Raw genomic sequence first — 14,146 nt, forward strand, 5'->3', positions numbered from 1 at the left:
TCTTTCAAATAATGTATGACATTAAGAAATGTTTTTCATCATATTTAATTTAATTTAAGAATCTATATCCTCCGTTTCTCCGTACAATAAAAAAAAACATGTTTTCCTGCTGTAAGAGGATGTCAAAAGTTTATGTAGGCCTTTATTTGTTGTTTGCATAAACTTTGCACCACACAAATGTACTTGTTATAATTATTTTTATAGTGGCTTACACGACTATGAACATACTTCTGTCAATTTATACAGTACAATGGGTTAAATGATAAGATTAAACATTATTTCCTGACAATGATAAATTGTTTGATTTATCCAACCATTCTTTTTGTGTTCATTCATTATTTGCCTCTGTCCACTCACCTAAATACATAGTTATGGTCTCCACATTTTGCTGTGTTTGCTAAGTGCAAAAGCCTCCTGGCCATTATTGTCAGACTAGCTATTCCCCTTAACAAATCTAATCTGCCACATCTGGGAAAGTCAACAGGCATAGGATACTTACATTGTTTGGTTTTTGAAAAACAAGGTGATTGTTTTTTGTCTCTTCATTGCCTTTATGTGGCATTTATACAGTCGATTCAGATCAGAAAATCACAGACTCAGCTCAGTCATAGATGGTATATGATCACTATGGTAACCGGTTACCGCTCCTACAGGCACGATTGAGGCACCTACCAGCTCCTCATAGGACCCCGGCGACGCGTCACTCAGGAGTCGTAGCACACACACACAGATAGTGAGTGTAAACAATGGTTAGTCCTCTGTTTTACCGATTTCTTTCGCCTTTCGTGGCGATAGTGAGGGCGGGGGACGGATCGGGTCTTTATGAATCTGGGGGGGTCATGTACCCCCCGTCCCTAGTGCCATCTGCGCGCCTGATAGCAGGGGGGAGTTGTATATTGCTTTCTATGCGAGGTCCCGCACTATTTGTAACTGACTGTCCTTTGTTTTTTCTGTTTGACATAATAATTGCAGAGATCGACTTGTTGAACACATGCTTGGAAGGGTTTGTTTGTTCCTCTTAAATTAAAGTAGCTTTAAGGGTGGATTTTTTAGCTGAGCTGACGAAGTTATCTCTGACATCCGTCCTCTCCTATGTGGCAATTTAAACCTGCATGTTTCTGTAAATATTTGTTGTTTTTGTATGAGAAGAATTCGACATCAGTTTTGGACTCTGAAGCCTTGCTGTTTGTCTGTGAGTCGTGTTGTACCAGGCTGGGACAGCATACTTGGAATGGAGGTCTATTGTATCTTTGAAGTATCTTAATGTGGTCAAATGGTAGTATAACTGGAGTAAAATTGCTATTCAGTTGTGTCCGATTCAATCTGTTACATGACTTTCTCTGAGACCTTTGACCCCTGGACTTGGCAACTTGAACCAGTCCCTACATCGGGTGTCGATGAAGGAAATATATTAAAGATCAAGTTCTTTACGGTACCTGGTGTAAGTCGTTGAGAACAAAATGACATAACAACGTTCCATGGAAACCAAAATCACCAACCGATTGAGGGCTGGATTCAAACTCACACCGAAAATCAAAGTCAACAATTTAAATCACAGGCTGTTCCAACTTGTGTGAATTTCATCATGGCAACTCATGTGACTCAGTAGAGTGTATGACCCCACATGCCTGTATGCACCCTGACAACGTCTGGGCATGCTCCTGATGAGACGGCGGATGGTGTCCTGGGGGATCTCCTCCCAGACCTGGATCAGTGCATCAGTGAGCTCCTGGACAGTTTGTGATGCTGCTTGGCGATTTCGGAAGATACATAACGTCCCAGAGGTTCTCAATTGGATTCAGGTCTGGGGAACGTGAGGGCCAGTCAATGTCTTCGTCATTCAGGAACTGCCAACACACTCTGGCCACATGAGGTTGGGCTGTGTCCTGCACCAGGAGGAACCCAGGGCCCACTGCACCAGTGTAAGGTCTGATGATGGGTTTGAGGATTTCATCCAGGTACCTAACAGCAGTCGGTATCGTTGGCTAGCATGTGGAGGTCTGTGCGATCTGCCAAGGATATGTGTCCCCAGACCATCCCTGACCCACTTCCAAACCAGTCATGCTGGATGATGGCAGCACTACGTTGACCACAGCATCTTCAGACTAGGGTTGCACAATATTGGAAATAACTGACATTGCAATATTTTGTTTTTCTGCAATATATATTGCAATATGAAAAAATACTGGATGTCTTCAGAAGGTGCTTTGGCTATCAACCTGACAGTATGTATCCTTCATTCCTCCCCAGCCCCATCCTCTACAATTAAAATGTATGAAACTCATGAAAATTGTTATATTATGTAACAGTAATAGTATAGCAATAGCAATAGTGGTAAAATAGAATGCACAATTGGGAATAACTTACTAACTGCAAGATGCAGTCTGTGGCCAAAGTACTGCAATCTGGTCCACTTGTTCAGGTGCAGCCTTCACCATGTTCGCAGCATTGTCTGTTGTAATACAGACTAGACGACTCTCATCTAGGCCCCAATCAACTAAAGCTTCTCTCATCCCTGTTGCAATGTTCTCACTTGTATGAACCTCTGGGAAAATGCAGTTTGCAAACAGCGACTTTTCAGGAGGAAGTGCTCATTATAAAGTGTACGGTCAGACTTATGTAGGGCTCCGTTGTCTGGCTGGACAACAAGTCTGTTGTTGCTGTATAATATTCCACTTGTGACAGCTCTTTTTCAACTTCTGCCTTGCATTTCTCATACAGCTCTGGGATGGCAACTTGAGAAAAATAGTTGCGTGATGGCGTTACATACCGCTTAATGTTTTTAAAACCCTCTTTGATAACCGTGTTAATTGGTACCATGTCTTTGGCAACGTGAAATGTTATTGAATCTGTGATTTCTCTCTGCCGTTTGGAACCTTTCTCGTATGGTGTAATACTGGCAAATGCATCCGAAATAGATTACTGCTTTGGACGGCATTGAGATGCTTTGCACTCGTCATACGAAGATTTGTGCTGCCGCCTTAAATGATTGAACAAATTGGTCGTGTTGTGGCAACAATTGCAAGGCACTCTCGACAAAGTACCTGTTTTTGGTCATCCTTTTTGTAACCAAAATATTTCCATGTAATTGATGATGCATTTATTTTTCTTTTTTTTTTTTTGCCTGTTCCTCGCTCATCATTTCGTCACGCACAAGCAGAGCCTGCATGTCAACTAAGTGCAGCAACGAACTGTGTTTAAAATAAAACTAATAATAATAAACTGTGCATCCAACAACCCATAAATCAGAGCAAATTACCTTAAATCAGACGGATATAATGCTGGTTTACCATTTGTAAAATATATATATTGTAGACTGATGTATGTTTACCTTACTAAATCTCACGTTCTGAGATGTGACTATTGTGGATGCGTACATCGCCATGTCGATGCTGAAACATCGTGAAGCCCTACTTCAGACTATTTCACGTCTGTCACTTGCACAGTGTGAACCTGCTCTCATCTGTGAAGAGAACGGGGCGCCAATGGCAACCCTGTCAAAACTGGTGTTCTCCGACCAGTTGGGTTGCAAGGTGCTGGACTGTGAGCACAAGTCCACTAGAGGACGTCGGGCCCTCATGCCACCCTCAGAGAGAGTGTTTCTGACAGTTTGGTCAGAAACAGGCACACCAGTAGCTCGCTGGAGGTAATTTTGTAGGGCTCTGGCAGTGCTCCTTCTGTTCCTCCTCTCAGAAAGGAGCAGATACCGGTCCTGCTGCTGGGTTGATGCCCTTCTACGGACCTGTCCAGCTCTATTTGTGTAACGACCCATCTCCTGGTATCTCCTCCATGCTCTTGAGACTGTACTGGGAGACACAGCAAACCTTCTTGCAACGGCACGCATGGATGTGCCATCCTGGAGGAGCTTGACTGCCTGTGCAACCTGAATGGGCTGTAGGTACCGCCTCATGCTATACTAGAGAATAATCCAGTCAGGAAGGATAAGAGAGCAATTGTCTGTGACCACCATCTATACGTGTCAGTGTATTGGAAAATTATGTCCACTATGTTTATTTGATTGGCTATCTGTGGTCAAATAAGCAAAGTATGAATGTGAAAGTGTTTACAATAGTTGCTCTCTATTTAGTAGCTTTAAAAAATTATTTTGTCAGCTGAGCTGACTAAATTATAAATCTCTGCTTGGAAAACATCCATCCTCTCCTATGTGGTCACCTAACCCCTGTATGTTTCTGTAAATATTTGTTGTTTTTGTATGAGGAGCATTTGATATCTTGGTTTTGGACTCTGAGTCTTTGCTGTTTACCTATGAGTAGAGTTGTACAAGGCTGGGACAGTGTACTTTAAACAGAGGCCCATTGTAGCTTTGGTGAAGTAGGTTTGGTCAAACAGTAGTATAACAGATGTGAAATGGCTATTTAGTTGAGGTGCTGATATCGTTTCAGTTACATCACTTGCTCTGAGACCTTGCAGTGGTTTCTCTTGGTCATCAAAGTCTGCTGCTTTTGTGGGGGGATGGTAAGAACCAGGGCCGTAGCTAAAGCGGTGAAAGGTGGGTATGATTCACGGGGCCCATGGCATTGCAGAGCCCACACAAAATAATGTTAAAGTCATCTCCATAAGGTCACTTTTTGCAAGTGGAGATGAGGAACACATGGAACTGGAAACCCATATGTGGGTATTGCACAGTTAACTAGTTGTACAGGCCAAACTAGAAATCCAGAATGTTGATAAAGGTGGTCACGAATTTAACAGCTGCGAGAGTCAGTACAGGGAATACATATATCTTTTTAGGCTTTTGACATCATTACGTGCACTGGGACGTATATCACGTGTAGTTCCCCCCTCTTTATCGTGAGGTAACTATTTCCCACGTCCAATAGTGGGCGGCAAAACACAATTTGGAATGCAATCCTGCTTAAGGGAAGAAGGGAGCGTGAGAAATTTGGTCGCAGTCACGCGGTGTCTCCTCTCTTACCCGGAGCAACACAGAGCACTGTGAATATGGCGGATGCGGAAGGGGAGTCGCTGGAATCATGGCTCAGTAAGTAGGCTTGGGGTTTCAATCAAATATACAGTAGTTTTTTTTTAATGCATGTTACATTAAATTAAATCACCGGAGCCAGTTACAATGTAGATTAAGGGCAAATTGCCATGTGTTTCTGTTCATCCAGCTTTATTTTAATTCACTGTTTTGAGTCATGAGGATGCTTGGAATGTTTGCCGTTTTGTAGCCAATTGTAATGCTAGCTGTTTTCGCCTAAATTCATGGTCTGTGTTTCCTAACTGATTACGACCCCTTGTTGACACGTTAGGTGGCTAGCTTAGCTTCTCTTCTTTCGCTAGTGGTCAATGTTTGGAAGTAACCGGCTACTTAGCAGTTATCTAACGTTAGTTAGCTAGTTGTTTACAAATGAATCAGCTGACTTGGCAGTTACATGTACCTAAGTAGTTAACTAGGGCTACCTGCATTCTAATATATCTTGCGATACTTGATTCAAAACAGAGTTCGGATGTGTGCTCTAACTTGCAACCTTTTGGTTTGTGTCATGTGGATGCCAGCCATCAGTAAGGTTTTATGGGTGCCTAATTTAACTGCCCCCTTGCAGACAAAGCCACCAACCCCTCCAACAGGCAGGAAGACTGGGAGTACATCATGGGATTCTGTGATCAAATCAATAAGGAGTTGGAGGGGTAACTTTCATGCCATTTACTTACTAGCAGCCTTTTGCATGCACCTTGAATAATGTTGCAGAAGCTAAACACATTTCTATTCTTAATGTACTAACCTTGTTGTAATCAAGTGTTTATTTTATTTCTCTTTAAGAACAATTTGTTATTGCTTGAATACAATTTTGGATAGTTTGAAATAGTTATTTTAAAAAAATACAATGAGCCTTGAAGGACAAAAGGAATGAATTAAATGGGCATTCATATAGATGTTTGGTTCTGTGGTCATCTGAGGGGGTTAGTCAAGCATGGAGAGAAAGTCAGGGCACAGGCAAGGAGCATTGTCTCATGTTTTCCTGCTATTTCAGGCTTTTCTCTAGTACAGCTGAGTTTAATCTTATCCATTGAAGTTTTTGTGTTCATTGTCACAGCTGTAAACTGCATATCCTCATGATTGATTTTAAATATATTGTGGGCCATTTATTGCTTTGTTGGACAGAGATATTGGGGGAAAGCAGAGTTTGTTGGGAGCTGTGGGCAGGATTAGAACCCAGTCCCTGTGACCCAATTCTGAACAGTAAATTCCTTCGTTTGTTTGTGGTTTGTTGTGAAATGATGACCCATTTTTTGTTTCAGTCCACAGATTGCTGTGCGATTGTTAGCTCATAAAATCCAGTCCCCGCAAGAATGGGAGGCAATACAGGCCTTAATGGTGCGTAACCTCCCAAAAGAACATTGTGTATTTATCAGCAGTTCGTAACATTCATTTACTAAATAAAAAGGTATAACTACAGGTTTAAAATCATCCACTTTGTTGCAGGTTTTAGAGGCTTGCATGAAGAACTGTGGTAAACGATTTCATAACGAAGTTGGGAAATTTAGGTTTCTAAATGAACTCATCAAAGTAGTGTCACCTAAAGTAAGTTGATCGTGTCAATTAACTGTTGTGTGCATCCCAAACATTATATTTCAAAAATGTTTCTTTCTGCTTTGTTAAAATGCAATCTTGATGAACCCTCTTTTGCAGTATCTAGGCGACAGAGTATCGGAAGTAGTGAAGAAGAGAGTAGTAGACATGCTCTTTAGCTGGACACTCTCTTTACCCGAGGAGGCAAAAATCAGCGAAGCTTATCAAATGCTTAAAAAACAAGGTAGGATTTCCACTTTGTAGATTACTTCCATGTTATCCTTATTTTTGGCCCGGTTGTGAAAGAAAATTTAAATGTACAGATAAGGAACAGCTGGAGGACCAATTTGCAACTTATTATGTCAGTTGGCAACATGATTGGGTATAAAAAGAGGCTCTCAGAGTGGCAGTGTCTCTCAGAAGTCAAGATGGGCAGAGGATCACCAATTCCCCCAATGCTGCGGCAAAAAATAGTGGAGCAATATCAGAAAATTTCAAAGAGTTTGAAGTTATCATCCTCTACAGTGCATAATATCATCCAAAGATTCAGAGAATCTGGAACAATCGCTTTGCGTAAGGGTCAAGGCCGAAAAACCATACTGGATGCCCGTGATCTTCGGGCCCTCAGACGGCACTGCATCACATACAGGAATGATACTGTAATGGAAATCACAACATGGGCTCAGGAATACTTCCATAAAACATTGTCGGTGAACACAATCCATCGTGCCATTCGCTGTTGCCGGCTAAAACTCTATAGGTCAAAAAAGAAGCCGTATCTAAACAGGATCCAGAAGCGCAGGCATTTTCTCTGGGCCAAGGATCATTTAAAATGGACTGTGGCAAAGTGGAAAAGTGTCCTGTGGTCAGACCAATCATAATTTGAAGTTCATTTTGGAAAACTGGGACGCCATGTCATCCGGACTAAAGAGGACAAGGACAACCCAAGTTGTCAGCGCTCAGTTCAGAATCCTGCATCTCTGATGGTATGGGGTTGCATGAGTGCGTGTGGCATGGGCAGCCTACACATCTGGAAAGGCACCATCAATGCTGACAGTTATATCCAAGTTCTAGAACAACATATGCTCCCATCCAGACGTCATCTCTTTCAGGGAAGACCTTGCATTTTCCAACATGACAATGCCAGACCACATACTGCATCAATTACAATGTCATGGCTGCATAGAAGAAGGATTCGGGTACTGAAATGGCCAGCCTGCAGTCCAGATCTTTCACCCATAGAAAACATTTGGCGCATCATAAAGAGGAAGGTGCGACAAAGAAGACCTAAGACAGTTGAGCAACTAGAAGCCTGTATTAGACAAGATTGGGACAACATTCCTATTTAAAAACTTGAGCAACTTGTCTCCTCAGTCCCCAGACGTTTGCAGTCTGTTATAAAAAGAAGAGAGGATGCCACACAGTGGTAAACATGGCCTTGTCCCAACTTTTTTGAGATGTGTTGATGCCATGAAATTTAAAATCAACTTATTTTTCCCTTAAAGTGATACATTTTCTCAGTTTGAACATTTGATATGCCATCTATGTTGTATTCTGAATAAAATATTGGAATTTGAAACTTCCACATCATTGCATTCTGTTTTTATTCACAATTGTACAGTGTCCCAACTTTTTTGGAATCAGGTTTGTAGATCCAGGATTAAATCAGCTCAAAGCACATGATCGAAATACCCAGTTTATGTAGCTCCGACCAAGAAGGGATGCTTCTGTCTTGAATACATCTAGAAGAAGTAGATTGGTCGATTTTCCAAGGTGTTTGTAATAATAATAATGTTTTTGTTCAGGTATTGTCACAGATGACCCGGAGATTCCTCTGGATAAGACCCTAATGCCGTCGCCCCCCCCACGGCCCAAGAACCCTGTGTTTGAGAACGAAGAGAAGAGTAAGGTAAGACTGCATTCATGTTAATGTTTGTTTACTACGATGGGAAAATGAATGTGTGCTTAAAGGAGGGGGACGCTTGTTTATTCTGTCTATGGAATGCAAATGGTATTGAAACAGATGAGTGAATCTTTCACCCCCTCTTACTGACCCTGTCATCCTATGATAAAAAGCCAGGGGTCATTGCTGCATGCTTCTGTCGCATGAAGTTGGTTTATTACTTCAGTTGTTTTCTTAAACCCTGGGACCTTGGCTTAGCTGCTGAGTCTGAATCGTACTGTGGGAAACAGGCCGTGCCGAACTGATTACCTAACGCCCCTCTTTCTCCCACGGCAGCGACTGGCCGAGCTTCTGAAGAGCAAAAAGCCCGAGGATTTGCAGGAGGCCAACCGCCTCATCAAAAACATGGTCAAAGAGGTGAGCCTGTGCGTCGTCATGGTACCGACACACATCCGTTGACGTGGGCAGCGGTTGTTCGGGCAGAGCTACCGCACGAACGGCCGCGCTGTCGATGAGCACTGTAACGACGGAGCCAGTCGCTGTGTCCCTGTGGGTTTGAGGTAAGCTTGTGTTTCTGCTTCAGGATGAGGTGAGGAGGCAGAGGGCGGCCAAGCGCAGTAGCACCCTGGAAGAGGTCAACAACAGTGTTAAGCTGCTAAACGAGATGCTCAGCCACTTCAGCAGGGAACAGTCAACAGACGGAGACAAGGAGCTCATCAAGGTCGGTTCCCATCTTCCATCCGTACAAACGCTTTGGTTAAATATCTTAAAGGGGAGGTGCAGACTACTTTTCTACCATGTCGTCATCACCTTAGTTGTAGTGGTACCGTTGGTTTTAATTTCAGGAGCTTTACGGTGACTGTGACAAGCTCAGAGGGACTGTGTTCAAGCTGGCCACAGAGACCGAGGACAATGACAGCAGCTTAGGTAACCGCAACACACTGAGGCCCTCCATGACCAAATCAGTCAAATCCCTTGTATGGATTGGTTGGCTCGTTTCTCGTCGTGACCTTTGACCCTTTGCGACCCCGCAGTGGACATCCTGCAGGCCAGCGACGATCTCTCACGTGTCATCAACTCTTATAAAAGAATCGTGGAGGGACAAACCGTGAATGGAGAGTCGGAGTCCATTGGACACCCAGCTGCACAATGTAAGAATACCGCCCCTTCACAGATTTCACATTATTCCAAGTCAACCTTTTCCTCTGAGTCCCTGGACCGGAATTCTTTATAAAAGCATAAGTTCCCTTTCATCTGAAATGACATTGTAATGTGTGTCATATATATATATATATATATATATATATCTCTTTACTATTTTAATAATCTTTACTATTTTAATAATCTTTACTATTTTAATAATCTTTACTATTTTATATATCTTCACTGAATCATAATAACACTAACAAATGAGTGAAACAATTCTCTTTCCCTCGGCAGGTACCAAAGACAGTAACCAGTCTGAGATCCTGATAGACTTGGCTGGCCTGGACCTCCAAAGCCCCACCCCACCAGAGCAGCCTCCTGTAGCCCAACACCCTGACCTCATCCCGGCAGACCTGCTGTATGGCCCTGCCCCCCTCCAGGAGCTCTCTGCCTGCCCAGCTATGGAGGACCCAATCCCTAGCAAACCCTCCACAGCACTCTCCCTCCTTGATGAGGAGCTCCTTTCTCTAGGTGAAGCACAGGATGGGATATATTGGCACTTTTTTGTTTTGGCTGTGATCTCGTGATGTTAGTTGTCTCTGTTCATATTTAAATGTTTTGGACATTGAAGTCACATACTGGACCAAACCAGTCTCCTCCATGAGCCATCTCCCCCTGGTGTCCAAGAGAATTTTCTCAATGGGACAGGATCTCATATTGTTTTGTTTGTTTCAGGCCTTAACGACCCAGTTTCTGCTTTGAGCGATCAAATTGTGAATACACAGAAAGATGACAACTTGAATCATTTGTGGACGACATCTTTACAGGTTGGCAAATTCCAAGTGTCACACAGTCAGGATAGTCATAGTTATCTACAAGATCCTGGAAACATTTCCACACATTATGTATTGAAGGCCAATTGTTCCTAATTTACATTTATTTTTGTGTGTTTAATCCATTCTCTGCCAGGCTCAGAGCCCAGGATTGGACTTGTTTGGCAGCTGTCTTCTCCCAGCTCCTCAGTTCTCTACAGCTTCAACCACAACTGCTGGTTTGGACCTGTTCCAAGCTTCTACTGTGGAGTCTGCTTCAACAAATGTCCATTACCCAGAATCCTCTGGGATGGCTTCCTTCCCCTATCCCAGTGCTGCTGCCCAAGCAGTGTCTGCTTCCCTAAACCACAGTCTGCAAGACCTGGCCATGCTGGACTTGGGCAGTCCCCTGAGGTGGCCATCTTCTCACTAGTCATACTTTTACTGTGAAGACTGGACTTTAGCTAGCATTTAATACAGTTTTTGTAACTGAAGGAATGAAAGTGAATAATACCTATATTAAAAGAAAAAGCAAGCAAAAATTAGTGATGCACACTGGCTAGGAAGAAACCTAGAGAGCAGTTGGACTCCGAGGGATGGGCAGTCCTCGTCTGGCTGTGCCGTGTGAAGATTGTAAATTACTGTAAAATAGTGATTGGTGGTGTTGCTGCTTATAATATTTCTCAGTATTAATTTAAATGTTCTTGGATCTGGTGGTAGAGCCCTATTTCTTTTTAATGTGCTGTCATCTTTCACCTACTACAGCATGCCTGGTGTGATCAACGCTGGTGACCTGTTTGGGATGGGTGATACTACGGGGGCAACTGCCTCCCCCTGCCTGGGAATCCCTCCCTCCAGGTCTAGCCCTCTCCCCCTGGGCATCTCACCTGCTGCTGCTGCCCATACATCGTCCCCCAAAACCCAGGCTGATGACAGCCCCCTCCTCCGCTCTCTGTCCCCTGTCCCTCTGGGGCAGATTAGCCCAGCTAAGACCCCTGCGATCTCCTTAAGTAACGTTCACGTCCCCCTGGACACCATAAACCCGAGTGAGTACCAGAGCATGGCCTGCAATTAATTCCGGGTATTGTAGTTTTGTCAACATACTGCTCAGTACGGTGGTTGAAAGTGTTGTCTGTGCCTCTGCAATGGTTAAGGCAAGGTGTGTCCTGTGACGGCCTACGATAAAAACGGGGTCCGCGTTCTCCTGCACTTTGCCACCGACTGCCCGCCGGGTCGCCCAGACGTGCTGGTAATGGTGGTGTCCATGCTGAATACGGCACCTCTGCCCGTGACAAACATAGTCCTACAGGCCGCTGTACCAAAGGTGTGGACTGGCGCGATCTCCTCCGTTACGCTTTAGCATGCCATTCCACCGTTGGGTAATAGTTGTTGAACTCATGACCATTTGGCATGTGAAACCGAGCCTGCCTTCAAACCGTCACTGAATCTTGCCCCACTTCCTAACTGTTCCTTTCTTTTTCTGTGCCAGTCGATGAGGGTAAGACTACAGCCACCTTCAGGGACCGATCTTGCGCCCTTTAACCCCATCTTTCCCCCTGCCGCCATCACTCAAGTCATGCTGCTGGCCAACCCGCTGAGGGTGAGTCCTAGTGTGGTCGGTGAGATTGAATCGGACGTTTTTGGGTGAAAGAAACGGACAGTATGACCACGTTCAACTGTTTTCGTTTAGTTTTTTCATTCTGTGAAAAAACTAAACAAAAAAAAAACTGTGACTTTCAAAGTGTGAATGTCATGCATTGGAGTGTATTTCCAAATACATGTCAGTGTTCTTGTCTTTTCAAGTAATACTTTCAACATATGTGGAGGCAATTGGTCTCGAACCGTGGTCTGATGCAGATGTGGTGCCGTACATTGACTGCTGGGTTTGTATGTGGGATGCTTGCAAAAAGAATTTAAGAGCCATTATTTTGTTACTTGGTCTTTTATCATTCCACATCGCTGGCCTGTGTCGCTTCACCTGGATCATCTGCGAGTGCGGTCCAGTCAGAATGGTGCCGAGATTCTGCGCCGGCATGCTCATTCTACCTGTCTCTCTCTTGCAGGAGAACGTTCGCATGAGGTACAAACTGACGTTCACACTGGGAGAAGAGCAGTGCACTGAAGCTGGGGAGGTGGATCAGTTCCCCCCAGTTGAGAGATGGGGCGCTCTATAGCCTCCCTAAACCCAGAACGGTGCCAGGAACAGCAGTTAGTGTGGTGTCGGTAAACACTTCAGAGACAGTATTCTGGAAGAATCAATGTATTTGTGAATGTTTCATACTAAGTTATTGAGAGCTATTAACATTATGCCATGTTTATATTATTTCATTAATTTATTTTTAAACTTCCAGTCTGAACAGAGTTGTTGCACTTTAGAATGCCAGCCAGATCTAGTGTTTGGTATTGCATCTTCCATACTGTAAACATAACTGAGAACTCACTCATACCATGTGGTTGCCAATAATTGGACAGAGACAATCCCCAGTTTGTCACTGCTTACCAAAAACATGACCTGGACTGACTGGTGTAGTCCACCACCTTTGAGTTCGTTTCTATACCTCAGACGAAAAAGATGGTACAGCTTAATGACAGTACAGTTTGCTAAATGGTGAGTACATCCTTAATGTGTTGAGAAGTACTTTGTGAATATATTCAAATTTGCTATTTGTATTTTAAGAGCCGAGTGCTATTTACCATTTACTAACAAAATTGAAATTCACATTTGAAATGTATTACATTTTTTTTGTTAGCTGCCTATTTATTTCATTTTGTGATATTATGACACGTTTCCGTTAGAGGTGATAGCTTGCGAAGATGTGTGACTGTGAAACCTTCCTTATTACATTTTTTATGTTTTTTTACGACGTGTCTAATGGAAATATTGGTTTCGGGGGATGATGGTGACTGAGTGAAGTGGGCTCTGTCTACTGAGATCAGCTCACTGCAAAATTCTCTGCAGTCCCAGTCTGCATGGCTTGGTAGCAGTTGAGTTTGTTGAAAGCTAGGGGTTAACCAAAAGCGAGAGAAATGTATTGAGATATATACCAAGTTATTTGAATAGGGAAGCTTCTTCGCTCTTTTGCAGCGCAGCTAACCTCATGTCTGTGTGGAGATGCAAGAAGGGTGAGATTAAAGTGTAGCAATGGGTAACATTTGTTGACATGCCCTTGAGCAAGGTACTTAAATAATTGCAGTTAACTTTCTTTGGAAAAGAGCATCTACTTAATACCTTTTATTAACTATACCCTAAACATCACATTGCATTTTAAACAACCCACAGTGTAGGTTTTTTGCCTTTGGTGGTAGGCTACAATACAATCTGAATCAGTAACTCAATATAGGGTTACTGATATATGGGTGCCCCTTGTTGTGTATAATACAATGTACAGGGGAATCTGACATTCAGCTTTCAGTTATCGGTAGTTTCACAATAGAAATAATTTCCAGATTTTGTTTTAAGTTATTGCTGTATGTGTGTGTGTGTTAGATTGTCAAATGAATTCATGTGCATTGTATGGTTCTTCAATGAGATTTAACAAAAGTGTACTGTAGAGGTATTTTCAAAGACCTGTTTTACCGCATGAAGAATTAAAGTCTTGATTTTAAAGAATCGCTGTAATATTTTGTTAAAATTATCATGCAATGAGAGCAGCAAGAGACCTCTTCCTATGATTCGCTGTCCTTTTGTTACGCCCAAATCTCGTGGCGACTGCGAAGGAGTTACCTGAGAATTTGTATTTCAAAGTTGTT

At 43.1% G+C, this 14,146-nt stretch overlaps 1 protein-coding gene across 1 annotated transcript; it reads left to right on the top strand.

The window, feature by feature from the left end:
- The first annotated feature begins 4,256 nt into the window (after positions 1 to 4,256).
- Positions 4,257 to 14,006, top strand: gga3a (golgi associated, gamma adaptin ear containing, ARF binding protein 3a). The gene is made up of 17 exons (XM_010872976.5): positions 4,257 to 5,002; positions 5,568 to 5,652; positions 6,265 to 6,340; positions 6,449 to 6,547; positions 6,656 to 6,779; positions 8,341 to 8,444; positions 8,775 to 8,855; positions 9,022 to 9,159; positions 9,284 to 9,365; positions 9,473 to 9,589; positions 9,879 to 10,115; positions 10,320 to 10,411; positions 10,554 to 10,810; positions 11,162 to 11,442; positions 11,551 to 11,720; positions 11,886 to 11,996; positions 12,460 to 14,006. Exons 1-17 carry the CDS (start codon positions 4,963 to 4,965, stop codon positions 12,568 to 12,570), a joined length of 2,205 nt encoding a protein of 734 aa, XP_010871278.1. The 5' UTR covers positions 4,257 to 4,962; the 3' UTR covers positions 12,571 to 14,006.
- The last annotated feature ends 140 nt before the right edge of the window (positions 14,007 to 14,146 follow it).

This window comes from Esox lucius, chromosome 9 (genome assembly GCF_011004845.1).
Source record: "Esox lucius isolate fEsoLuc1 chromosome 9, fEsoLuc1.pri, whole genome shotgun sequence".
Lineage (NCBI taxonomy): Eukaryota > Metazoa > Chordata > Actinopteri > Esociformes > Esocidae > Esox > Esox lucius.

Bases quoted from the DNA above. Each gene is read 5' to 3' on its own strand.
- gga3a (XM_010872976.5), top strand. From the start codon at position 4,963: ATGGCGGATGCGGAAGGGGAGTCGCTGGAATCATGGCTCA. The intron at 10,811-11,161 runs GTGGCCATCTTC...CACCTACTACAG, and splicing joins GACTTGGGCAGTCCCCTGAG to CATGCCTGGTGTGATCAACG. The intron at 11,997-12,459 runs GTGAGTCCTAGT...TCTCTCTTGCAG, and splicing joins TGCTGGCCAACCCGCTGAGG to GAGAACGTTCGCATGAGGTA.